The 26965-nt window shown below is 46.4% G+C and overlaps 1 protein-coding gene across 13 annotated transcripts; it reads right to left on the bottom strand.

Moving 5' to 3' along the window:
* Window positions 1–1997: 1997 nt before the first annotated feature.
* Gle1 (GLE1 RNA export mediator) lies at window positions 1998–26942 on the bottom strand. 13 transcript variants are annotated; one of them, XR_015683128.1, is made up of 19 exons: window positions 26786–26928; window positions 26291–26515; window positions 24324–24434; window positions 23748–23896; window positions 23456–23516; window positions 22338–22592; window positions 20034–20262; window positions 18513–18625; window positions 18296–18365; window positions 12574–12716; window positions 12281–12471; window positions 10984–11113; window positions 9509–9613; window positions 9245–9270; window positions 7837–8010; window positions 7134–7216; window positions 3983–4075; window positions 3592–3655; window positions 1998–2959 (listed from the first exon to the last, which is right to left on the bottom strand). XR_015683128.1 is itself a non-coding variant. In NM_001025731.1 (16 exons), the coding sequence occupies exons 1-16, from the start codon at window positions 26882–26884 to the stop codon at window positions 2891–2893; spliced, it is 2097 nt and encodes a 698-aa protein (NP_001020902.1). In that variant the 5' UTR covers window positions 26885–26942; the 3' UTR covers window positions 2809–2890. The 13 variants fall into 13 exon arrangements, 1 of the variants encoding a protein (NP_001020902.1); XR_015683135.1 differs by lacking the exon at window positions 7837–8010 and adding an exon at window positions 3743–3907 and having other exon boundaries at window positions 2820–2959; window positions 9209–9270; XR_015683133.1 differs by lacking the exon at window positions 3983–4075 and having other exon boundaries at window positions 7837–8169; window positions 9209–9270.
* Window positions 26943–26965: the final 23 nt, after the last annotated feature.

Genomic DNA, 26965 nt, shown 5'->3' with positions numbered 1-26965 from the left:
GACATGGGTCAGTAGTTAAGAGCATTTGGTTTCCAGCACTCACGTGGTGGCTCCTGCACAGCTGTTACTTGAATTCCAGGGGACCTGATATCCCCTTCTAACTTCACCAGGTACCAAGCATGTACACAGACAGACAGACAGACACTCAATGAGTTACATGAGACCAGGGAGTCATACACTTTGAACATACAATCTACTAAACCAGACTGCTGGGGTTGGGGATTTAGCTCAGTGGTAGAGCGCTTGCCTAGGAAGCGCAAGGCCCTGGGTTCGGTCCCCAGCTCCGAAAAAAAAAAAAAAAGAACCAAAAAAAAAAAAAAAAAAAAAAAAAAAAAACCAAAAAACCAGACTGCTGGCTGCCAGGGACTTTCCATATCTCCTCATGTCCTGCCCCATTTAAGAGATGTAGTGTTTTTTAAGGGTTTATCTTTTGAAGATTTATCTATTCGTTTAGGAGTACACTGTTGCTGTCTTTGAACTAAACCCAGAGATGTAGTCTTAGCCAGAGCACATGCCCTCAATCCCAGTAATGGGGAGGAAGAGGTAGATGGATCTCTTGAGTTTGAGACCATTTTTAGATTGCACAGTGAGTACAGCCAAAGCTACACAGAGAAGCCCTGTCTCAAACAAACAGCAGCAATGCAGAGGACGTTGGCACTGTGGCATAAAAAGCCTGTAGTCCCAGTTGGAGGTTGGAGGCATGAGGACCAGGAAAGTTCAAGTCCATCTTCTAATATGAAAAGAAGCTTGAAGCCAGCCTGGACTATGAGAGATCCAGTGATAGAGAGAGAGACAGGCACAAGACAGTGCCTTGTGTAGCCCAGGCTACAGCAAACTCCTGGGATGAGGCAATCCTTTTCAGCCTCCCCAGCAGGCTGGACTTCGGTACATGTTTATACCCTAACCAACACTATGTGTTTGAGACAGAGTCTGACTGACTGTGTAGCCCAGCTTCGCCTAGTACTCGTTATGTTGTCCAGGCAGACCTTGCTGTCTGTCTCAGCCCTCCTCTCAGTTGCCTCAGTGTTGGGGCCATCTGCATGCACCACCACTCCCAGCTTCTCATTTATTTCTGACAGAGGAACTTGTCCACATTTAGAACGTCACATATATACTCAGCAACAATGCTGATAGGGTGGAGTCACAGCTCCATGGGGTCCTGGTTAGTGGCTCTGCGGACTGAGCTGCACAACTTGAGTGGGCCCGTTCATTTAGGTTTCCAGTTATGAACAGGCCAATCTTCTAGCAGAGAGTAGTAGTGTCCAGAGGAATGCCTTTCTGAAGCCTGCACAGCCTCCACTTGCTGACTGAAGAAGGTTTGGCCCATCCACTTTTTTATCCTAAAGTCAGTATATCCCACCCTGTTCCCTGCCACGGACTGTGGGAAACAGATGTCATCAGCAAGGCTTAGGTAGACAGGAAGAGCAAGTGGCAGGAGGCTATGAGGACATCATTCTCTGTGGGTCCTGCCGGGCAGCCTGCAGGTGAGGGAGACGAGTTCTAGGACATACAAGGTGAGACTCTACCCAGAATCTGCCACCAGACACACTGTGAAGACTGCAGCAACAATTCCGTTGTTCTGTGAATGGAGGTGTGCAGTTAAGTAAGGTGAGACATACCCTGGATACAAAACAAAAATGAATGTTGTCCAGTCACCTGACACAAGTGATCACGCTCTTCTGTAACATTAGCAGACTAAAATATTCTCTCATCTCTTCCTGGGGAAGGGCACTGCAGCCAGAGCCCAAGGTCTCCTGCACATTAGGTATTGCTATAACCTCACCCTACACCTCCTGCCAGTTCAGTCAGTTCCTGGAACGTCATTTTAAAAGGGGGGATGACACAAAACCAATTTTTCCAAGATGAAGGTCAAGAAGATACAGAGGAAGAGACATATATTCCATATCTAGTCCTGCACACAGTCATGTCCATGTGATTTACACACACAGTTCATACATGGGACACAGACATCGAGGTAAGCACATATTAGCACAGGATTTTAAAAAATTCAAGCTTTATTACTTCTTCTTTGGGAACTCTAGTCCACTACTGAAACGCTTATGTCATTCAAGAGCACTAATGAGAACGCCTGCCACACGAGGCTTGCATGACTCGAGCTGATGCTTGGCTTCTGCAACCCAGAGTTAATGTGTTCATAGAGCAAACGCCAGCTTCCGTCTGAGACAGCCAGCTCCTCCTAAATGGCAGGGCGGGGCACTCACTGCCGATCACCTTCAGCCTCCAGTGGAAGCCAACAGAAAGGTACCTCATCTAGCACAGCATCCTCAGCCATCCAGGAACCAAATTCCAAATCAAGGAGACAGAGTACTCTGGCTGCATGTCCCCAGTCATGATCCATATACCCAGTACCTGATGCACTCGGGTTCAGTCCATAACAACGTCATACATGTCTTCTGAACATACATACATACTCCACAGCCACACAGTGTGAAGTACTGTACCTAATCCCCAGACTGCAAACATTACCTGATCCTTTAAAGTGACTATCAGGAGATTTACTCTAAGTACGTGCATGAACAGGGGTGGGCCAGTGTGGCAGGGACAATGGTGGACTCAGTTAAGCACATAGAGGATCACCAATTTCCTGAAAGACACTAGAGACGAAGGGTGCAGCCAAGCGCTAAGTGCTTCTCACCTCTTCTGGTAACTTGTGAAAATTAAAGGCCAGTTCTGTATCTATCCGTGACACCTAGAGAACTACAAACCTGACAAGAGACTAACAAAAGGCTGTGAACTAGAAAGCCTCATTCACATGGTACAAATATATAAAACACACTGACAAATTTCTCAGTCTGACATGATTCTTCCAAACCCGCTGTCTCAGTTGCTTTATTGTTGCCCCTTCTGCCACACAACATGATGGAGGACATCAAGAGCGCCAGAAGGAGGGCGTCAGAAAGCCTTTAGGGACAGGGATCTCCCTGCGTTGCAGACATTTCTGGACATGAAAGATAAAGAAAACAGGATGAGTTTATGACAAAACTGCTTCTAGTACTTGACAATGGGGAGATCCTGAGGAACAAGGCCCAGACCAAGGAAAGAACAGACAAAAGGAGATGCTGAGGGACAAAAAGAAAAACTGATGGGTCTGTGGAACTCTAAAATAAAATAGATTGTTATCAGGCCTGCCCACCCCTGTTTCCCCAGGGCATGGCCTCACCTGCCATCACTACCACTTTATAGGCTCCTAGACACTGACTGTCAATGGACCACCTCACAGCCCTACGACAAAGCCCTAGATGACCTGTTAAAATCAACCTTCTAAAATATCTTAGTAGCCACCCTCAATGGTTCCCTGCACCTGAGACAGACAGGAGAGCCTCGGCTGACAAGGAAAAGTAAGTTTGTTAGAGACTTATTGTCTACAGCTTATTATTCTTTTGGAACAGCTCCTGAAAGGTGATGTGGAGAGTGGTATGTGGGGATGAAATGACAAAACACAAAGGAATTACAGACAAAAGTCAGTGTATGGGAAAACAGGAGACGGCTATCAGGTCTGGAGGCCGGAGACTACAGGACGCAAGTGTGTCTCAGGCTACAGTTAGGACATGCTGGAATAAAACATCTTACCTCCAAGAACTGCTTCAGACGTATGAAGGAACCCATCTGTCCTGAGCTCGTGATGGCTTCAATTCTATGGGGGAGAGAGACAGAGAGACTTGTGAGAAGTCCCCCTTGATGCATCACAACACTCCATCAGGTAAGGACCAGACCCACTGACTTCTAAAGAGTGCTGGCCGCTCTTTCACGTGGTCCTCGCTGTTCTTCCAAAGGGACAAAGGAGGAGGACAACTGCTCTTGCCTGAGGTCAGAGCAGGCAGGATGAGTGCTGACAAAGCCTTCCTACCTGGAGCCCCAGTGAGTTTATTAGAGTTCTTCACAGTGGCTAGGTGAGAACACAGAACAGTCAGGCAGTGCGGCAGGCATACCATTCCCCCAACTGACTTACTGATCAACTCACCATCTCAGTGGGCCAGGTCAGTCCATGACTACTTGCAATCACGATCCCAGATAATATGGAGAAGTTTAGAAAGAACATTTAAACACACTGGACCTGGGTGTGGGATTGTATGGTAATCTTTAGCACATAGGAGGCAGGAGCAGCAAGAATTCAGTGTCACCTTTGGCTACAGAGTATGTTGCAAGTTTGGCCTAGGCTAGAGAATGAGACCCTCTCTCAAACAAAACAAAACAAAACAAAACAAAACAAAACGTGTCAGAGAGCGGCTTGACTGGCAAAGTGCACCGCGCTGCATGAGCATGGAGCACGGAGTCCTACCCCAAATGGACATAAAGGGCCAGAAGTAGGGGATGCACCAGGAAGCCTAGAGCTTGAAGACAGCAACAAAAGGATTCCTGGGGCTGGTGGCCAGCCAGTGTGACCAAATCAGAGAGTTCTAGGTTCATAAGACATTGTCCCAAAAAATGGTTAAGAGTGATAGAAAACCCAATGTTTACTTCTGACTTACATGTGCATGTGTGCCCCAACATATACACACATGAACATGAGCATATGTGTATATGAATATGTGTACACACACATTCTGGCCTACAGAGTGAGTTCTTTCAACCACTCCTCAAAAAAAAAAAAAAAAAAAAAAAAAAAAAGAGCCAATATATTCGACCATGAGCGAGCAGCAAGCGTGTGTGCGTGCCTGTGTACACATGCATACTACTTTGACCAGAACCTGGAATGTACTAGGTAAGTGCTCAACCACCAATACTCACCATCAAATTCCTTATTTCAACATCTTCCTAATTTATACTTTTCCTTAAGAAACAGTACTTAGGGCATGGAGAGATGGCTTAGCGATTAAGAGCACTGGCTTCTCTCTTCCAGAGGATCCAGGTTCAATTCCCAATAGTAGCTCACAACTGTCTATAACTCTAGTACAGGGGATCTGACACCCTCACACAGATATACACACAGTCAAAACAAGAGTGCAGGGATTGGGGATTTAGCTCAGTGGTAGAGCATTTGCCTAACAAGCGCAAGGCCCTGGGTTCGGTCCCCAGCTCCGAAAAAAAAAAAAAAAGAGAAAAAAAAAAAAAAACAAAAAACAAAAAAACAACAACAGTGCACACCAAATGAAAATCAATTATTTAAAACAATATTTAACAAATATTTCCTTTGAATTTCAAAATAGGTATGGTAGTGTACACCTTACTCCCAGCACTCGGGATGCAGATGCAGACACATCTCTGAGTGTGAGGCCAGCCTGGTCTACAAAGCAAAGGCAAAACAGCAGGGCTGCACAGAGGAACCCTGTCTCACAGAACACAAAACAGCAGGGCTGCACAGAGGAACCCTGTCTCACAGAACACAAAACAAACAAAGTATCCCCCCCTCAAAAAAAAAAAAAAACCCATCCCCAAACCCAAAACTATTTACTCAAACATTAAAGCCAAGAAAAAGATGGAGGGATGGCTTGGTGGTTAAGAGCACTGACTAGTCTTGCAGAGGACCCAAGTTCAAGGCCCACACCATGAAGGGCTGTTCACAATGGCCTGTAACTCTCTAGCTCTGGGGGTTTCAACTCTTCTAGCTTCTGAGGCACTTGCATACACTGTGTGTATATTTGTGTGTCTGTTTCTGAACATTGTCAAATGCTCACGCAATTGAAAATAAGTCTTTTTAAAATAACTCATTTTCTGTGTATAGGTATTCTGCCTGCATGTACATATGTGTGCACCACATATCTGTTGTCATGGATCCCCTGAACTGGAGTTACAGACAGTTGTAACCTGCCACGTGGGTGCTGGGAATTGAACTCCGGTCCTTAGAGGGCCATCCAGTGCTTCCAACCACTGGGCCATATCTCAGAAAATAAATGTTTACAAAGAACAGGAAAGGGAAGGGAGAGTTGAAATATCTTGTTTGTTTTTGTTTTCCAGACAGGGTTTTTATGTAGCCCCAGCCATCCTGGAACTTGCTCTGTAGACCAGGCTGGCTCCAGCTTCCCGAGTGCTGGGATTAAAGGTATGCACCACCACCACCTGGCAATATTTAAACAGATCCCCATACCCATCACGAGGATCAAACCTAGGCCCTTGCTTATGCTAGACACATTCAACCACTAACATTATCTCATTTTTCACTTAAGTCAAAAATGCCCACTGGTCTGGTAAGATAGCTGAGTAGGGGTCAAGGCTCTTGTCATCAAGCTTGACTTAACCTGAGTTTGATTCCACATGACTGAGGGAAACCACAGTTACTATGTGCACACCATGGCATGTGCGTGCCCCACCCTCTCAGCCCCCTAATAAACAAACAAATATAACTTTAAAATATAGCGTGTGCAAGACCTGCAGCCAAACATTAGGCAGAGAGAGAGCCCAGGTTGGAGGTCTCTCCCTTCAGAGCTCAGGAAACCCCACAGAAGAGGAGGAGGAGGAGGAATTGTAGGATGCAGAGTAGTCAAAGACGCTGTGAGAGAGCACGGCCCAAGTGATCAAGTAAACAGGGCTCAGGGGGCTCCCAGAAACGCAAACACAATCATGGAGCCTACATGGGTCTGCACTAGGCCCTCTGCGTATACATGCCATGCTTGCTGAGGGAGCTTTGGAGACTCCTGACAGAGGGACTGAGGACATCTGGCTCCTTTGCTTGTTCTTGGGACTCTTTTCCTACTGGGTTGCCTCATCCAACCTTGATAAAAAGGTTTCTGCCTGTTTTTTTCTATCTTGTTATACCATGTTCAGTTGAGTCCCTGGAAGGCATGCTCTTCTCTGGATCCAAGGAAAGAGGGGAGGTGGGGGGACTAAGAGGAGTGGAGGAAGGGGAAGTTGCAGTGGGGATATACTGTATGAGGGCAGAATAAATAAAAATTAAAAACAAGAAAAGAGCCAAGACGGGAAGGCTGAGAAGAGCCCTGGGACAGTCTGGGCTACAAAGACTCTCTCACAAAACAAAAGAACAAGAGAAAAGTCAAAAACAAAGGCTGAGCCAAGAAAAAAATAATTGCGCGCGCGCTCTCTCTCTCTCTCTCTCTCTCTCTCTCTCGCTCGCTCGCTTGCTCGCTCGCTCACTGCACGAGTACTTTAGAATTAATGGTGCCGGCTTCTAGGCATTACCTACAAACTCCCCAGTGGTCTGCTCAACAAGTCTATACCTGGGGAAGTAGTCCTCTTTGATGAGAAGGATCATCTTCCAGAACTGGACCTGGTACTGCTTCATGAGGGCATTCCCACACACCTAGAGGGAAAGTAAGAACTGTGGGAGCAGAAAACAAACATCGACTCGAGAGAGAAAGACAATCACTCCTTTGCCTGTCCCTCCTATGGAAATATTGTAGCCAGTGTTACTTAGCTGACTAGGGAATAGATGGAAAAGACCCAACTTTCTATGAACAGAGAAGTCGTTCACTTGTGAGCACTGTCTTCATGTATAAGGCCCCAAGTCCATCTGTGACAGAAAAATCTAGCTGGGCAGTGGTGCATGCCTTTAATCCCAGCTGTGGAGGTAGAGGCCAGTGTATCTCTGAGTTCGAAACCAAGATGATCTACAGAGTGAGTTCCAGGATAACCAGAGCTACAGAAAAACCCTGTCTCGAAAAACCAAAACAAAAACAAAAAAATATCTAACTTTCTTCTAGGTCAGAGGTCAAGATTTAACAAAGACTTCTTTTACCATACTGAACATGTCTTTCTGGAGGGATGGCATTCCACCGAGCCTTAGTTAAGAATCTAGAATGCTACTGTCAAAGAGTCAGGATCTGTACTAATGTACCATAATGTCAGGAGCTAGAAGGTAACTAGGGACTATTAGAATTACAGACTGAAGGGCCTCAGATTTGTCAGGGCATAAACCCTCACCATTCATTAACTCGAGGCAGGGTCTTATTGGGTAGCCCAGGCTGGTCTCAGCCTTGTGGCCCTCCTGCTAAGGCTCCTTTTGCTGGTGTTACTCCATGGAGCAGCAGGCCCAGCTCCTGAAGCTTATTCAGGAGCTGCTCTTTCAGCTGGCTGTGGCGGGGCACGCCTTGGATCCTGTTACTCAGGAGGCAAAGAGAAGTAGATCTCTCAGTCCCCAGACAGCCTGATCCACATAAAAGTTCCAGCCCAAAGTTATAGTAGTGGTTCCTTAAGGGTAGAAATGTATGACACTTCCAGGGAGGGAGGTACCTCACCCAAGCTTGCATTTTCTTCCTGAAAAACATGAATGAGATTGGATACTGACCCCAGCGCACTGGGTAAGAAACACACAGAGTGACAGCCTGGGACAGGTAGCATCTTCACAGTACACAAAGCAAGGAAAGTGGCTCACAAAGCATTTATGAAAGATGAGCCAGGGAGACTGCTGGTGCCTGGTGATCTAGTTCTTGTTTCCAGGGTCTCGGAGATTCACCTGCGCAGTCTACTATGCTCCACTACTCACTTCTTTTCTTTTTTTTAAAGATTTATTCATTTATTATATATAACACTGTTGCTGTCTTCAGACACACCAGAAGAGGGCATCGGATCTCATTACAGATGGTTGTGAGCCACCATGTGGTTGCTGGGAATTGAACTCAGGACCTCTGGAAGAGCAGTCAGTGCTCTTAACCGCTGAGCCATCTCTCCAGCCCCACTACTCACTTCTATATCCCTAAAGTGCAGCCTGCTTTTTGCTTAGGCTGGAATGCACATTCTTATAGAGGGCAAAAGGTGCTTGTCCACACAGATATGGACTGGAGAAGCCAGGAAAGTTAAAATTGCAGGCGCCATTCAAAGGAAAGAGATGTTTAGCCTGTCTTCTGCCTAGAGTGCTGGCTGTCTGATGCACCAGGCTCAGGCTGTATCTTCCAGAACTTATGTTTTACTTATCCTGGACCCTTTCCCTGTAAACCTCATTACTTTTAGGCCATAAAACTTATCCTTGTGAGAATTGTCAACAGTCTAAGTGACTTCGGGACTCCCACAGGGAGTATCTTTGCCTCAGTCACATCTCCCCAGAGCTTATCTTGAGCATTGTTTCTGTGTCAATGACAATCCATCTATGATGAAGCCACAATAGAGTTTCTATGTAAACATGTCTTAAGCTTTCTTGTACTCCCAGGGCTGTGGTAACTGTTATCTGAAAACTTTTTTCCAGAATTGTGCTATACTCAAATATGGTAAAAAACAAAACAAAACAAAACAAAACAAACAAACAAACAAACAAAACCCCCAGCGGCTGATGTCAGACTCTGAAGTCGGGACCAGTTACCTAAATTGGGCTGAACCAGTTTCCTTCTTCCCTCACCTGGATCGCTGGAAGCCTGCAGGGACCTGACAAACACAAAGAGGGAAAAAAAAGGGCACATCCTAGCCTGAGGGAGAGAGAAGTCGAGGCCGTGAGAGATGAAGGCAGACACCAGGTCCGTCTCCAGGCTCAGGAGAAGCTGGGTGGCAGGAGCTCAGTCTTGCTCAGTACCCGGCTCCACTGCTGGGCTGGGTCCCATTCACTGCACCCTGTGTCCCAAGACCACCTCAACCACCGCCTTCTCTCGCTTAATAATGGAATTACCTCCAAGAAGTCAAACAGGAGAGTGGCTGTCACATCTGAGAGAGGCTCCATGTTTAAGATCTGCGCCAACCAGCGCCAGCCATGATTTAAGCCGTGAGGATGAGCCTGGAAACAAAGCAGCTGCGTCAGGACGCCATCTTGTTTACTCACGGCGTGAACTTTCAAGAGAACCACCCAGCACGGAACACGAACCCCAAGACCACCTGACCCATGCATACAAGACAAGGACCGAAAGCTGAGGAAACTTCTGACCCACTGCCCGGCTCTCACAGCAACTCTACAAGGTTCCTGTGAAATATTCATGGTATCGATGTCCTGCTCTGGGCAGGGGTGGAGGTGGGGGTAGGGGAGGAAGGTGGTGCTGGTAGTGTCCTTAGCCAATATCATTAAGTGGTTTTTTTCGGTTTTTCAGATGGAGTCCTGTCTTTGTGCCCGAGCTGACCGCAAACAGACTGACAGCAATCCTCCCTGGCCCACTCTCCCAAGATGGAACCTTGGTGGTCAACCACCTCACCTCACTTCGTTCGCGTTGATTTTGATTTTGTGGTTTTGGTTTTGTTTTGAGACAGGGTTTCACTGGCAATGGCTGGCCTTGAACTCACTGCCTGTTTCCTGAGTGCTGGGATTAAAGCTGTGTCACTCTGCCTCCCACGGCACACTTGTTGGTAGTGACAGGGTCTCACTGTGCAATCCAGAGTGATCTAGAACTTGCAATCCTTCCGCCACAGCTTCCTGAGCGTTGGGCTATAGGCTGCACATCCCAGCTGGCTGAAACTTTTATAAAGGTCGTGACACGCAGAATCTGTTCTAAGTTAGTTCTTTATGACTTTTTTGCTGATTCAAAAGAGTAGCCCAGGAATCAACATCTACTTCTTTTTTTTTTTTTTTTTCTTTTTTCTTTTTTTTGGAGCTGGGGACCGAACCCAGGGCCTTGTGCTTGCTAGACGAGCGCTCTACCACTGAGCTAAATCCCCAACCCCCAACATCTACTTCTTTAAGCAGAGCCATGAGGCTGCCATTCTCTTTGGCCCACTATTCCATAGCACAGCCTTGCTAAATGACAGCTTAAAGAGCTCTCAAAGGCTGGGTTACAGGCTTGGTTTCAAGTCTGTGACACTATCTCAAACCTTTAGGATGTTGAGCCCAGCTGGAAGAAGTTAGGTCACTGAGGATACTGGGGATTCCCCCAACCCCTTTTTGGAAAGCCTTTTGCATCTTTCATGTGCCTGTTGTCATAAGCAGCTTTGCACACTGCACATGCTTCTGCCATGATGCTCTGCCTCACAGTGGCTCCAAAAGAAACTGCACCAAGGGGAGTAAGATCTGAAAGCTCTCACAACTGTGCTAGCCCACCAAGCCGTAGATGCTTCCCCCATGAAAACTGTCTCCGTTAACAGAGAGCTGACTAACAAAGGCTGCACTTGTTGTGGGTGCTAGACAACCATTCCTCATCCCGGCAGGCCTGTTCTACCTACCTCCTGCCGGCTTCCATATGGCCACTGGAGCTGGATGATGGCGGCATACAAACGGATCATCCCAGACATTCGTTTTAGAAAGTTGTCCTGTTGCTCAACCTTGGAATCCGTCACTTGGTAGCCAAGCATCCTATGTGTGAAGATAAGATTCAGAACACCACTACCAAAATGAGGGTGACAGAGAGGTCCCTTTCTTCCTCTGGCTAAAGGGACTGCTAGTCACACTTTGTATCATTACTACATATTATTAATGTCTGTACAAAGCACTTCTATCCATGCCAAATCTCTGCAAAGCAAACTCACCAGTGAATACAAATTACAAAAGTGCTTCAGGGGCTGGAGAGACGGCTCTGCAGTTAAGAGCACTGTCTGCTCTTCCAGAGATCCCGAGTTCAATTGCCAGCAACCACATAGTGGCTCACACTATCTATAATGTGACTGATGCCCTCTTCTGCATGCAGGGGTACATACAGATAGAGAACTCATACACATAAAATGAACGAACAAACGAACGAACAAATGAATGAAGACTGCTTAAGTCTGGCTAATTTTACATTCACCTGACCAAGCCAGTCATCTCAGAAGGGAGCCTCAGTTGAGAAATGCTTGCATAAAATAGCTATAGGCAGGCACGCACGGCATGTTCCTAATTACTGACTGACGAGAAAGGGCCCAGTCCATTGTGGCTGCTGCCACCCCTGTGCTAGTAGTCCTGGGTATTGTGACAAAGCAGGCTGAGCAAGGCGTGAGGAGCATGTCAGGAAGCAGCACTCCTCCATGGCCTCTGTATCAGTTTCTGCCTCCAGGTTCCTGCTCAGCTTGAGTTCCTGCCCTGCCTACTTGCCACGGTGGACTGTGATATGGAATTGTGGAGTGAAGGAAACTCTTCCATGCCCTGGTCACTTACGGTTATGGAGTTTCATCACAGCAAAAATAACCCTAAGAGCTTCTCAGTGAGAGTTAAATGGCTTAAGCTATTTTGTGAAGCCATTAGATAAATAAATTCTAAGACTCCTGGATGCCAGATCTAGTATTCTTTCCAGTAAGCCATGGGGATTAAGAACTATCATTCCTAAATCTACAAATCCTAAAAGATCTCCAATTTGCATGAAAAACATTATGTTTTTCCCCTTTTTTGTGAGACAGAGTCCTTGCTATGTAGCCCAGGCTAACCTGAACCTCACTTGACAGGACATTTAACAGTATAGAGAAGGAGCTGTAGGCAAGAGTGAGAACGCATTCTGATTCTTATGCTACCACTTTCCCTAGAGTGAGTGAGAGGAGAAAACCACTTCACCGTTGATAATCCTCCAGAGGCATCCCCTCCTTGAAAGCTGGGTAGAAAGGAACGGAGTACGGACACTTCTTGTGGAGGTGGGCAAGAATGAGGTCTCCCACTTTGGGGTGGAGCATCCAGATACCAGAGGCCACCACTGCAATGGGGAAGGCTGCTTCGTGGTGAGAGGCCACTTCCTCCTCCCCTTGTTTCTAGGAACACAAAGATGGGCACAATTTCAAATTAGTGACACAGCCAGGCTAGTACTGTCTATCAGCTTCTTCTACCCATACCTCTGAAACAAGATTTCTCACCACAAATTTCTCGGCCAGTTTGTACTGGACAAAGTCCAACCCCTGTGGGTTAAGAGTGACGCACACAGAACGTCCACCAGACTGGACAGGCTTTCCAGAGAGCAGGCTGTGGATCTTGTCAAAAACCTCCTTCAGCTTGGAACCTGGGCAGGAAAGGACACTCGATAAAGAGACGAAGCTGCGGCTGGCGGTGGTAGTGGACACCCGCTCTAACTGCAGCACTGGGAACGGGGCAGGAAGATCAGGAATACAGAGCTAGCCTGGGCATGGAGTGAGTTTAAGACCAACTTAGTCGACATGAGACACACAACTGCATGTCAATCTATTTCCAAATGCAGAGCCTCTACAGAAACCTATTTGTATAGAAGTTTAGAATCTAAGCCCCAACATATTATATATATAAAATATTTATATATTGTATAAACTATAATTATATAAATTAATATTATATATACATATATATAAATACACACACACACACACACACACACACACACACACACACACACCCCCCAGAGGGCTGGGGAGATGGCTCAGTAGGTAGAGCACTTGCTGCACAAGCATGAACTGGCCTTGAACCCCAAGCACCCACGTAAACTCGAGTGTGACAACATAGGCTTGTAACCCCACTGCTAAGAGGGTGGAGACAGGCAGATCCTGCAGAACCACTGACCAGCCAGTCTAGCCAAAATATTAATCTGCGGGCTCAGTGAGAAGCTTTGTCTCACTGAACAAGGTGGAGGAACTAGAGATAGTTTAGCAATTCCAAGTACACACTGCTTTTGTGGAGGGCCTGAATTTGATTCCCAACACCCATGGCGGTGTCTCACAACCACCCATAACTCCAGCTCCAGGAAGAGCTGATGCGTCTGGCCTTAGAGGACATTTCACTTACTCCCACATACCTACATATAATTAAAAATAAATCTTTAAAAATAAATAAATGTAGGTTAGAGAGATGACTCTGGTTATAAAAAGTGGCTGCTTTTCCACAGGACCCAGGTTCAGTTCCCAGCATCAACAAGGCAGTTCACAACTGCGTCACTCCATTTCCAGGGCATTCAATACCCTGTTCCAGCCTCCTGGGCACCAGACACACACATGGTACATAGACATATGCAGGCAAACACGCCCACACACAATGCAAATAAAGGAAGGAAGGAAGGAAGGAAGGAAGGAAGGAAGCAAGCAAGCAAGCAAGCAAGCAAGCAGAGTACCTATAGAGGAAGCTACAGTCAAGCTCTGGCCTGGGCACACGCGTGCTCTAGTGAGCACGTGAGACAGTTAAGGGTCTTTCTGCTCTGGCTGATGTCCTTCTTTCTCTGGGGCGGGCGTTCATTCACCCTTAAAGACCCAGAAGTAAACTCCTGCTATGGTTTTGATTTTAATTGCTCATTAACTGGTGGACAATTTAATTATCACCAAAGCTCCATGAGGTACAGGCTAGACCTTCAGCTTGGCTCTAGTGGAAGGTAATGTCTATGAGGTGGGACCTAGAATGAGGTCTTCAGAGGAGTAGGGGCAGACCCTTGGAGGAAGAGGCTAAAGGGCCTGTGCCCCATTTGTTTTCACGTCCCAGCTTCCAGGTCCATGCTCCTGCCCAGTGTTCCCCACCATGATGTGCCAAAGGCAACAGGGCCAACAGCATAAACCAAAGCCTCTAACACTGCAGGCAAAAACAGCCCTATAAACCTTACAGCTCACCAGTCAGCAGGGCTGACACCACATGAACTAATGTGTATGCAGAGCAAAGAAGCCCTGGGCTCCAAACCCCTCAGCAGCCACGGGTAGATGATGGGGTCTCTGAAGTGGCTGTTCCTGCAACACTGCCTTCTGGGCCTTTGACCTGTGAAATGAGGCTGGAGATAAACAGCTCCAATAGGGACAGTAACTACAGTTTCTCCTTCCTGTCACTGTCATTGGCTCTGTGATACAGTGCTGTGAACTACTGTCAGGACAAACACTGCTTTTCCCTGTGCTTAAGCAGATCTGAATTTGTTTTCATTACTCTAGTACCTATAACCAAAGGTTTAATTAACCAGCACTCCAACTGAAGAATACTTTACCAAGTTCCTAAGGCCTTCAGAATGATACTTTTACTAATGACTCAAAAACAGCCCTTAAAACAGAGGTATAGGAGGAAACCAAACTGAATTAAGAAGACGTCACAGAAACGACAGGCAGAGTAATTCCAGAATACAAGCACTCACTTGGATGTTAAATGTGCCCACTTCTACACACGTCTCCCCAGTGCACCCCTGCTACTACAGCTACCAAGCTTCCCAGGGCCATAACAAGTCTGGACCTCACAACCTGCCCCGTCTACCCATCCCATGTCAGATGCGGCTACTATACCCTAGCCCATGTCCACTTAGAGATCTTCCCTACACTGTTATCAGCCACCCTCAGTGAGAAGAGTCAAAGTTCTTTCTCTCTTATTGAGCACCAATTCCAGAGCATGCTGGATCTCACCAGGCTCCCAGCAGAACAGGCATGGACAAGCTGACTGTTTCTAGTTCCCAGGTAGAATGTCTGAGGTCTATCAGACTACTGGCTACTCAAAGGAAAGAGAAGGAAAAGAGGCACAGAGAAGATAAGCTGGTTAGGAGGGAGGTGAAGCACATCCAAACAGAGAGGTTCCTAATATGACTGCTAGAGAGAGACTCTGAAGCTTGGGAAAAAGGGAGCAACCAGGGATGAGTTAGGAGTCACTGGTAGAAAAGTAACATTTGACACCATGGGGGTTACAAGGGATAAACAGAACTGTGGGGTGACAGCAGGACCCTAGGAAGCACTACAATCGAGGCAGAGCCAGGAGACTGAAGAACTCACAGAGGAGGAGTGTCGTGCGGCAGTCAGGAGGTGTCTCAGAGAAGCTTGTAGTCCACAGGCCAAATGCAAACACTGGCTGAATTAGAGACTGATCAGAAGACCAGGGGAGTCAAGGCTAGGACATGAGCAACTCAAGTACATTAAAAGGCTGAGGGAAAGGAACTGCAAAAGGAACCAAGCTCAAGAAGGGGACAAAAATGAACAGAGTCTACAAGTGACAGAATGAGAAAAAAGGCAGATTTTTACAAGAGCCGACTAGGGCAGGAAGGTCACCTCAGTCTCTAAAACATACTAATTAGAAAACACAGCCTACACTTGCCTAGCGAGCGCAAGGCCCTGGGTTCAGTCCCCAGCTTCGAAAAAAAGAAAAGGAAAAAAAAAAAAAAAAAAAAGAAAACACAGCCTGAGGAGGAGCTCATGCTGCTTCTGTTTCCTGGTTGCGGCTGAACTAAGACTGTGGTGACAAGGGGAAGGTATGAGGACAAGCAGGAGACAGCAGTCAACCCCTCTGCTGTCACTGACAAACAGCACATTAAACCCCCAGCATGCAGGGTTGGGGATTTAGCTCAGTGGTAGAGCGCTTGCTTAGCAAGCACAAGGCCCTGGGTTCGGTCCCCAGCTCCAAAAAAAAAAAAAAAAAAAAAAAAAAACCAACAACAACAACAAATAAATAAATAAATAAAAAACCCCAGCATGCTATGTGTTTATTTATACTCTGCCCTGTTCCACAAAGAATTTCAGGCAACAAAGGGTAGGAAGGGAACTTGGATAAACGGCCTCGAGGGCACAATCTCCAACATTCCTGTGCCTTTTTTGGCAACAAGTTGAGAGGGCACTGGGGCACAGTGAGCGAGAGGGCTCTCCAGCTGTTCTCCTGTTTCTTGTTGGTACAGTCTGAATCTAGAGGCCTCCTCATCTATGGCTGTGTGAAACTGAGCCCCGGCTCTAAAGGTCTTTCTTTGTCTGGCTTTATTCTCTACATTTCTGCTAAGAGAGAGTCAATCTTGGAGTTTGGAGAAGCTAAAACAGAACAAAGCAGGAAAAAAGCAAAGATATACGTGACTTTCTAGGTGGGTGTTCACCAGTTTTCTTCTCAAGTTCTCTTCATGAGAACTTAAAAGCCACTGAGGGGCTGGGGGCCAGGTGTGCTTACTGGTAAAGTGTTTGCCTAGCACGTCAATACAAAGCCAGCACCACCTCAAAAACACAAACAAAACCAGGCATGGTGATGCACACCTTTAATCCTAGATGATCTACAGAGTAAGATCCAGAACATATAAGGCGATGTAGTAAGACCCTACTCCAAAACAATCACCCAGTGATTATTTAAATCATTATAAATAATTTACTATCCTGAGAGGTGGCTCAGTGGTTAAGAGCACTGACTGCTCTTCCAGAGGTCCTAAGTTCAAATCCCAGCAACCACATGGTGGCTCACAGCCATCTGTAATGGGATCCGATGCCCTCGTCTGGTGTCTGAAGACAGTTACAGTGTACTTATATGTAATAAATAAATCTTTAAAAAAAATAAAATAAATAATTTACTATTAATCTCTAACTTATGAAAAAATGAATCAAGGCTGAAAGATGGCTCAGTGGTTAAGAGCATGAGGGCCAGAGCTCATTCCCAGCACCCACATGAGGCAGCTCACAGACTCCATGGGATCAGCGCCCTCTTCTGGCCTCCCCAGGCACCTGCACTCACACTCAGTCACACACAGACTTCACAGAAGCCCAGTGTGATATGGCACATGTCTGAACTCAAGAACACCCAGAAGGGGGGTTGGGGATTTAGCTCAGTGGTAGAGCGCTTGCCTAGCAAGCCCAAGGCCCGGGTTTGGTCCCTAGCTCGAGAAAAAAAAAAAAAAAAAGAACACCCAGAAGGCTAAGATGAATTCAAGGAAAGCCTGAGCTACAGTGGTCTACTACCTCAATAACACACAGATCAGAATTAGTAGTTGGGTGGTAGAAGACACTAGGCCAAATCTTCAACCTCTAAAGCCAAAAAAAAAAAAAAAAAAAAATTTGTCAATGGCCTTTGCATGTGGTTTCTTTGTCCCCTCAGTACTTCCTCAGCACCTCCCCCAGCACCCCAACCTACAGCTGCTCAATAAAATTATTTGAGCTCGGGCTGGAGAGATGGCTCAGAGGTTAAGAGCAGTGACTGCTCTTCCAGAGGTCCTGAGTTCAATTCCCAGCAACCACATGGTCCCTCACAACCATCTGTAATGGATCCGATGCCCTCTTCTGGTGTGTCTGCCGACAGCGACAATGTACTCATATATAATAAATAAATAAATCTTTTTTTTTTTTTTGGTTCTTTTTTTTCGGAGCTGGGGACCGAACCCAGGGCCTTGCGCTTCCTAGGTAAGCGCTCTACCACTGAGCTAAATCCCCAGCCCCATAAATAAATCTTTTAAACCCTTTTTCCTTTTCTGTGGTACTGAGGATTCAGTTAGCTAGGCCTAGTATGCACCTGAGTGTTCAACAATAGCTCCAGCCCAGGGGCTTCTGGCTTTCTCCTTTTAAGTGTCTCACTGAGTTGCACTTCACACAGGCTGTACTTGAACTTGTGACACCACAGCCTCTGCCTTCCCTCAACCAGCTGGGATTAAGGGCCTATACTACTAGACCCAGCTCTGTTTAAAGAAGAAAAACAAAACAGTAGGAATGTAACATACATTTGAAATATGTGTGTGTGTGTGTGTGCGCGTGTGTGTGTGTGTGTGTGTGTGTGTGTGTGTTAGTGGAGATGGAACCTGGGCCCTTGCACATACTTGTCAATTGCCACACCACTAAGTCACATTCTCCAGCCCTGAACAAACACTATCGAAGGTTGCAAAACTAAGACAACCAAGTGAAGGACAATATTCTCACCCATCTGACCCACCTGCGATGGTGGAGATCTGGCTCACTGGGATGGTGGCTGCCTTCTGCAGGTCCATCTTTATCTTTTTGATCTACCAAGAGAATGGTTACTTGTTAAGTGGGCTTGTGCAGAGCTGAGCACTTGCTTAGAATGAGGGAATATGATAGACCAAGTACGTTGCTAGAACATCAGGCTGCCAGGCACCACCAAAATTTTGGCCACCCGATTTCTCCCGTACCTGACTGTCCTTGCTGCTGGTCAGGTCCTCAAAGGCCAACACGCATTTGGCAGAAGCATCCTGAAGTTGCTGGTACCACTGCATCGTACTATCCTGTACCTTCACCTGCAGGTCTGAGAACAAAGACAGGCCTTAGTGGCAGGGAGCTTATGCAACATGGTGTCTGAACTAGGACTACACTATGCACCGGCTGCTTCGGTGTCACGGTCACCCTACAGAGCAGACACTAACACTCTTTCCATTTAACAAGAAACAGGCACAGAAAGACACACTGCTCTGTCCATTTCTGTGGCCAGACTTTTGCTACATTGGGTCGTGGGGGTGGTTCTTTCTTCCATTCTTCCAACCCCTAACAATAGATAGGATAAAAAAAGGATAGAGTGGAAAGGAAAGAGATCCCTGAATAAAGTCAGGGGCCAGAAAGAGGGGATGTTATCATTAGACTACTTCGTGCTGATAAGGAGTGTTGAGTTCTTTGGGGCAAGTTTGATCTTCACCAGCAAGAGATCTAATTTGGGACGCAACTACTTAACAAACCATAGCCAACAACAACCAGAACCTCCCCACCTCAGGGCCCTAGCAGTTATGAACCCTTAGAAAAAAGTCCCCAGAACCCCAGACATTACACAGTCACAGAAACTATCTATAGCTGGCAAAATCATAGTCAGCTGCTGTGGACGATATGAAGCAGTCCTAGATTCCACACCTGGGATTAGAACAAAAACCTATTTTTGTGTTTTAAAGAAACCAAAACTCCAAAACTGTCACTACAGATCCTCGAACATATTAAACAGGGGTAGCTGCACTATTATTTAAAGTACATAGAAGTGGGGTTGGAGAGATTGAAGTTCAGCAGATTCACACATTACATACAATCCTCTGAAACTCTTTTTAAAGAACAGTTGCTATTCTTATTGAAGAAAGAGCGTAGCTACTGGATCCCAGCAGCCACAAGGTGGCTCAAAACTCCCTGTACCTTAAGTGCTCTCTTCTGGCCTCTGTGAGCACCGGGCACACATGTAGTACACATAGATACACGCAGGCAAACACTCATGCACATAAGACAAAAACGAGTAAATCTTAAGCAATTCTTTCAAAATAAAATATGGTGGTGTATACCTTTAATCCTTGCACTCAGGGATCACAAGCAGGGGATCTCTATGAGTTCAAGGCCAGCCTAGTCACAAAGTAAGTTCCAGGATGGTCAGGGCTACACACCAAAAATACCCTGTCTCAAAAACCCGAACCAAACAAACAAATGCTCAAGCAGTAGTGATATTTATAACACCACTCTCACTAGATGTAGACAGGCTTTCTGAGTCCTGGGGAACATGGCAGAATCTAGAATTGGCTCCAGATCAACCAAAACTGTATGTAACACATTAGGCAAGAGTTCTGATGAACTGGGTGGTCCTGTAGTGTGACACCTTCACGTTTGTCACATTTGCTTTTGCTTTTTTTTTTTTTTTAATATCCTAACACCTAGCCCAGTTAAAGGACTGCATCCACACCACAACCCACCTTCACTCTGTGTCCCTACTAGGCTTGGGCTGGGTGCAGAGGTCTTGGTGGGAGCCCCTGGCCCCTGCTGCACCTGTGACTCCTGCAGCTTGACCCGAGCCTCTTCTTCATCTTTCTTCTTCATTTCAGAGGCTCTGGTGATCTCCTGCTCCAAATTTGAGAGGAGGTCCCGCATTTCCTGCAGGACTCGCTCAGCCTCAGCTTGGTTCTCTGCTGTGGGATAGCCACTCTGTCAGAGTGAGAGACAATAGTTACCACTGACTTCCTAGATAGATCCTGTGGGGCTAAGTCATACCACACACAGTCCATTTCTAAAGTGGGCCAGCTGAGTCAGTGAGTACACAGGGTCAAACGTTGGCACCTACTAATTTCCTGTTCTCTGAAGGAGTCACTGTTAAAGAGCTGGGAGTGAGGGTGGCTCATGCCGAAATCCTACCCCCTGAGAGGCAGAGGCAGGAAGATTGCTGCAATTCCGAGACCAGCCAGGGCTAGTGAGTCTCGGTTGAGAGAGAGAGAGAGAGAGAGAGAGAGAGAGAGAGAGAGAGAGAGAGAGAGAAAGAGACTTCACAACCCTTATGACACCCTGAATTTGATACCTGGAACCCCCCCATAGAGAGAGGAGAGCACTGACCCTACAAAATTCTCTGATTTCTAAACATGCACACATACAACATAACATCAGAAGGTTTAGCACAGTCACCACCCCCACAGCAGCCACCCAGGACGTTTCGAAGCTTTCAGCAACACTGCTCAGAGCAGTCTTTTTTAAAAAACCTGTGACAAATATACTGTGTCATATACCAGTAATAGCAGCTAGCAATCCTTGGAACAACGCCTTAAGTCCCAAGTCATGTTGAGCTACACAGTAAGATCCTATAACAAAACAACAACAAAAATACAAATCAAAAAACAAACAAAAAACCCAACAGTGGGCTAGAGAAATGGCTCAGCAGTGAGAAGCATGTGCTGATTTTGCAGAGGGCCTGAGTTCGAATCTCAGATAATGGCTCACAACCATCTGTAATGAGAGCTGATGCCCTCTTCTGGTGTGTACTTATATATAATAAAGAAAGAAATCTTTTTTTTTTTTTTTTTAAGAAAGTTGTCATTTTAAAGCTTCTATTAGTGTAAATCATTCATAAGTATTTGAAAGTTGTATTTCAGCTTTTTTGGTAAAAGGGTGTGGTTGGTGGTTAGTTTGTGTGTGTGTGTGTGTGTGTGTGTGTGTGTGTGCATGTGTGTGGGTGAGTGTGTGTTCGTAGGCACAGCTTTGAAATGTCAGCTCCTGTAAGTTAGCTCCTTCCTGCCACCTTGTGAGGGTGGGAGCTCGGGTTCAGCAGGCCTAGGTGCAAGGCCCCTAAGTGCTGGCCATCCTATCAGCAAGTCCTGCTTCGGCTGTTAGAGCCACCTGTCCAGGGCTTCGCTCATGTTTTCTTGTAGGAGGAAAGAGAGAGCGACAGTAGTTTATCCTTCTGCACAAACAGCAGGAGTACTTTTTGAATCAAGAACATCAAATTTTAGTGTGACCAATATAAAAAATAGTGGCCAGTATTTCCTAATTTGTAATTTCTTCAAATTTTTCATGTGCTCAGATAAATGGACACTTTCCTTTATATATCAGTTTATCTTGTGCTTACTGTCAAATACTTCATTTTTCCAGTCTACTTAATATTCTTCTGAATCTGGATTTACAGTTAAATATAAAATATAGAATAAAATGAGGATATGAAGATAAAATAAATTTAATATTTATTTTAATGTATTTATATATTTGCTGTTACCCGGAAGCTGTGTGAGCTCGGCAAATGCTTCACCAATGAGCAACGGTTTCAGCTCTTACCCAGCTGATCAAGTGACGCCTGCTGTTTTCTTTTTTTTTTTTTTCAAAGATTTATTCATTTATTATATATAAGTACACTGTAGCTGTCTTCAGACACACCAGAAGAGGGCACCAGATCTCATTACAGATGGTTATGAGCCACCATGTGGTTGCTGGGAACTGAACTCAGGACCTCTGGAAGAGCAGTCAGTGCTCTTAACCACTGGGCCGTCTCTCCAACCCGACTGCTGTTTTCTCCAGCCATTAGACATTACTTAGGTATTTTCATCTTCTTTGTTTGTTCTTAGCAACAGGGTCTCTCTGTGTAGCCCTGGCTGTCCTGGAACTTGCTCTGTAGACCAACCTGGCCTCAAACTCAGAGATCTGCCTGCCTCTGCATCCCAAGTACTGTGTGCCAGAACAACCCAGCAAAACACCTTAGAGTGTAAGGACTTAACCTTAACAGTCATTCTGTAATCTGTTACCTCCAAGGTGGTGCGAATGATGCCAGAGATGAGGCCACACAGCTGGTTGCCCCGGGTCTGGAAAGCAGCCAGGTCCACATTCAGCAGGTCTTTGTGCTGACTGGAAGCATCCAGCTGCTGGTTGAGCTGCAGGACCTCCTCTTGCAGGGTGTACAGGCTGCGCAGACGGATCTGGCCTTCCTCCTTCCGCAGCTGCTCCTGCTCTGCCTGCTTCACACGCTGCTGCTCTGCCTCTCGAAGCTTTAGGTTGAGAATCTACTGAAAGGGCCACTGAATCACTGGGGGTGGGGGTGGGGGTGGGGGTGGGGGTGGGGGTGGGGGTGGGGGTGGGGGTGGGGGTGGGGGTGGGGGTGGGGGTGGGGCTTTCCCTTTCCACACTGCTCAAATCCTAACCGAGCTACATCTTTTCACAGGTGAGCTCAGGAAATAAACTCCCCAGGGTCAATATATGTGAATTGCAGCTTTCAGCTTTATTGGCTGGAAAAGAACCTATGAGAGTAGCAAATCACACCTCTCCAGCTCTCTGAGGACATTTTTAAGATTTTTTTTTTTTCATTCTTTTTTTCGGAGCTGGGGACCGAACCCAGGGCCTTGAGCTTCCTAGGCAAGCGCTCTACCACTGAGCTAAATCCCCAACCCCCTTATTTTTTATTTATATATTAGTACACTGTAGTTCTCTTCAGACACTTCAGAAGAGAGCATTCCATTACAGATGGTTGTGAGCCACCATGTGGTTGCTGGGAATTGAACTCAGGACCTCTGGAAGAGCAGTCAGTGCTCTTAACCACTGAGCCATCTCTCCAGCCCTTTCTGAGGACATTTTTAGGTAGCATCAACAAAGGGGGAGGACCTGCTTGAATGTGGATGGTACTACCCTACAGGCTAAGCTCTGAGAGCAGAGGCTTTCTGAGCCCTGTAAAACCAGGAGGTGAGACAATCCCTGTTCCCGTCCTCTCGGGTGCTTGGCCACCCTGATGAAGGAGTAACTACAAGAGCCACTATCCAGGAGCACAGTCATGGGCCAGGGTCTCCTGAAGGACTCTGTTGATGGACTGATGAACCCTCAGGAGGCAGAGACAGTCACCAACACAATCACACTGAGTGTCCCAGGCACTGACCTTGGCTCTGTGGCGATGCTCAGCTTTCAGCTTCTCCTGATGGCCCAGGGCTTCTCTGGTACTGATAAACAAGGCAGGATCAGGGCTGTTTCCTGAGACCTTTCCCGCCTCCCTCGCTGTCACATTAGGCCTCCTCCAAGGCTGGACACTTCTCCAGGCTGGAAGCCTCTTTGCCTATTTTACTTTGGTATTTAAGTACTGTCCACTCTTTCACCTCAGATTTCTCTGGGAAAGCATCGAGCTGAGCACACACACATCACACACACATACACACACACTCAGGAAGACTCACCTCTTCTCCATCACTTCCTGTAAGTCCCGGAACTCCTTATGCAGCTTCAGCTCCTTCAGCTCGTCAAACCTCTTCAGCTGTTCGGACGCCATCTCTGAGAGGGCTTGCACCTTCCTCTCTTGCTCCTCCTGCCACTGCCTCAGGCCCTCCTGGAAAGGGACAGTACCTGTTTCTGCAAGGCCACAGCCCCTGGCTCCTCTGCTCCTGGACCTCCACCCTCAGTCCTTAAGAGCACAGAAGACTCCAGTGCATGGAAGCGCCTGCTTGCTCATCAAGCTCTATGACCTGCACTTGTCCTTGAACCAATTTTATGTCTTTGGTTTTTTTTTGAGACAGGATTTCATGTATCCCCTGCTGGTCTCAAACTTGTTCTGTACCTAAGGTTGACCTTAAACTTCTACCTGCCAGAAAATGGAACCAGATTTCCCTTAGAGTGCACTGTCCCACTAACCCCCACAGTGAGCTGTCCATGGGTGGCAAATCCTGATTAGCATACGGTGAGCGTCCTCCCACAGAGAATCTACAGAAAGCTGGCTCTTTAGAGTCAAGCCTTCCTTGATTCATGGTCTCACTTACTGTTCCTCTCATTCTGTGCGCCAATTCATACATTCGGATGCAACCTTCCACTTTGATCGCTCGGGAGGACTGAAGTGCAATAGGTTCTGTGAACGGGGACTCATGTGCGCTCTAAATAGAAGATGAAAAAATAAATAAGCTTTGAACATGGTAAATTTACGTTGTCTTTTACAAAGATCACATCTTTGTTGGCTTTCTGTCGGCAAAGTTTTCTAGGTGTTCTCCTAAGAAATTATTCAAAAGATTTCTTTTGGCTCCCAATTCAGAGGTTTCTGTACACGGTCTCTGGATTCACCTTTTCCCTGGTTCTAGACTATGTTAAGACAGAAATGACAGCAGAGACATGTGGTGGAGAAAAGCAGCCACCTTCAAGTGGCTGGAAAGCAGGAGAGTGGAAAGGGCCCGAGATTAGATTTAGCAGATGAGGACCTAGTCCCTGTAGCTTAATGCTATCTATATGTTTCTTTCCACCCCTGATAAACTATGAGATTCTGATCCATCAGTGTATCTCTCTGAAGATAATGATCCACTTCTCCAAAAGCTTCATCTTTTGGAGAAGAATGTTATATGAGGGGCAAAGTTCAACACAGAATCCTTTGAGTGACACCTGAGATCCAAACGCTTTTGGGTTTTTTTTTTAAAGATTTATTTATTATATATAAATACACTCTAGCTGTCTTCAGACACACCAGAAGAGGGCACCAGATCTCATTACAGATGGTTGTGAGCCACCATGTGGTTGCTGGGAATTGAACTCAGGACCCCTGGAAGAGCAGTCAGTGCTCTTAACCACTGGGCCATCTCTCCAGCCCAAGATCCAAACTCTTAACACACCCAACTTAGGAACCAATATTAAATTTATAAGCCACCAATGATGAAGATACTTTAGTTTAATGTCAGAATACAATCTAAGAATGGAGTTGTGCAAGAATTCTAAGTACTTGTGAGAAAACTCCAAGAAAACAAGAGCCTTATGACCTCGGTTTCTTCAAACACAGAAGTGTTCTCGGAATATGTTTCTGTTCCCCTCCTACATGTAGCAGACAGGGGTGTGTTTAATTCAGGTTATTCATTACATTCGTCTATGGAAAAACATCTCTTGTCACCCGGGCTTGTCCTTGTGACTAAATACTGTAGGAAAAAGGTGACTTTTCCCTCAGCGCATAAATTATCTGACGCTCTGAATAAAGCTAACTCTTGTATGAGACTTTAGTCTACCTTGTCTTTAGGCCCTGCTCTCCCAGGTTTGTGCTGCCAATGAGAGCAGCGAACGGTGAACAGTGCATTTATTATGACATCCACTTTGGCCTCCTTCTCCCCATTCCTGGCCCTAACTGATTTACATTTGATCTTCCCCCAAGGCCACGAAGCACAACACTTTTTTTTTTTTTGAGACAGTCTTATTATGTAGCCCTGGCTAGCCTAGAAGTTGCTCTATAGACCAGGCTGGCCTTGAATTCACAGGGACACACTTGGCTCTGCCTTACAAGTGTGGCAATTAGAGGTGTGCACTGCCACACCTGGTGCTACACAGATTCTCTTTAATAAACTGGGGTTTCTTCTTGTTGCTGGGGAGATAGCTTAATGGGCAATGTACAGGCAGGAAGGCCTAAGGTTTGATGCCCACAATCCATTGAAAAATGGCATGGTGGCATGGACTGGAGAAGAGGAGACAGGAGGATTTCTGGGATTGCTGGCCAGTTAATCCTAGTTGATGAGCCCCAGGCCAATGAGGGACACTGCCTCACAACCCAAGATGAAGGCCTCTGAGGATCAAATCCCAAAGTTGATCTCTGGCCTCCACACACATGTGCATACACACATACTCACAGTGGGTGACACAGTAAATGCCTTCCCTACAGTCATCTGGAATGGGAAACAATTGTTTCCCCAAGTCACTGTCAAGTGACTAAACATTTCAACTTTGCAGCAGACAGATCTTTTGTCTTAAGCAAGTTAAACCTTACCTGGGTTCCACTTGGTGTTGAGGGTGAAGGAGATTGTGGGCTACTTCTGACAGGAGACTTAAGTGTGGATTGGTACAGGCCTGAAGCAGATCCAGAGGATGGTGAATTATCAGAGGAAGGAGCATTCTCTTGCGTGTGGTGTGAGGTGTTGGGTAGGATGTGATCCACCACCCATCCAGAGTAAGAAGATAGTTTGGGAAGAGACATACATTCTTCCAAAACATCCTAAAGAGAAGAAAAGTAAGCTTATTTGTGTATCCACTGGTAAGTCTAAGACATTATTACAAGTAATGCTCAACAGCTGAGGGTCCAAGCAAATAAGTTAATGCACAAAGGAAGAAGGAAAGAAGGAAGGAAAGGAAAGGAAAGGAAAGAAAGAAGGAAGAAAGGAAGAAAAAGGAAGAAAGGAAGAAAGAAAGAGAAAGCGGCCCGTCACCACGCCCGGTCCTCCACCGCGGTCTCTAGGGAGCCTGTTAAACGCGGGCCGCCGCTCACCTCGTAGCGCAGTAACCACTCGCGGTCGTAGCGCAGGCGGCCTTTGCTGGAATTGCGGAGCGCCCTCAGAGTTTCCCAGCAGCGACCATCAGACGGCATGGCAGGCCACCAGCTGATACTACTGACAACAAACCCTCGAATCCGCCGCCGAGGAGGCACCGCCTTCCGCTTCCGGGGTGT

This window comes from Rattus norvegicus, chromosome 3 (genome assembly GCF_021556685.1).
Source record: "Rattus norvegicus strain SHRSP/BbbUtx chromosome 3, alternate assembly SHRSP_T2T, whole genome shotgun sequence".
Lineage (NCBI taxonomy): Eukaryota > Metazoa > Chordata > Mammalia > Rodentia > Muridae > Rattus > Rattus norvegicus.
Note: the sequence above shows the minus strand (reverse complement) of the source record. Positions and strands in the feature narration are given on the sequence as shown.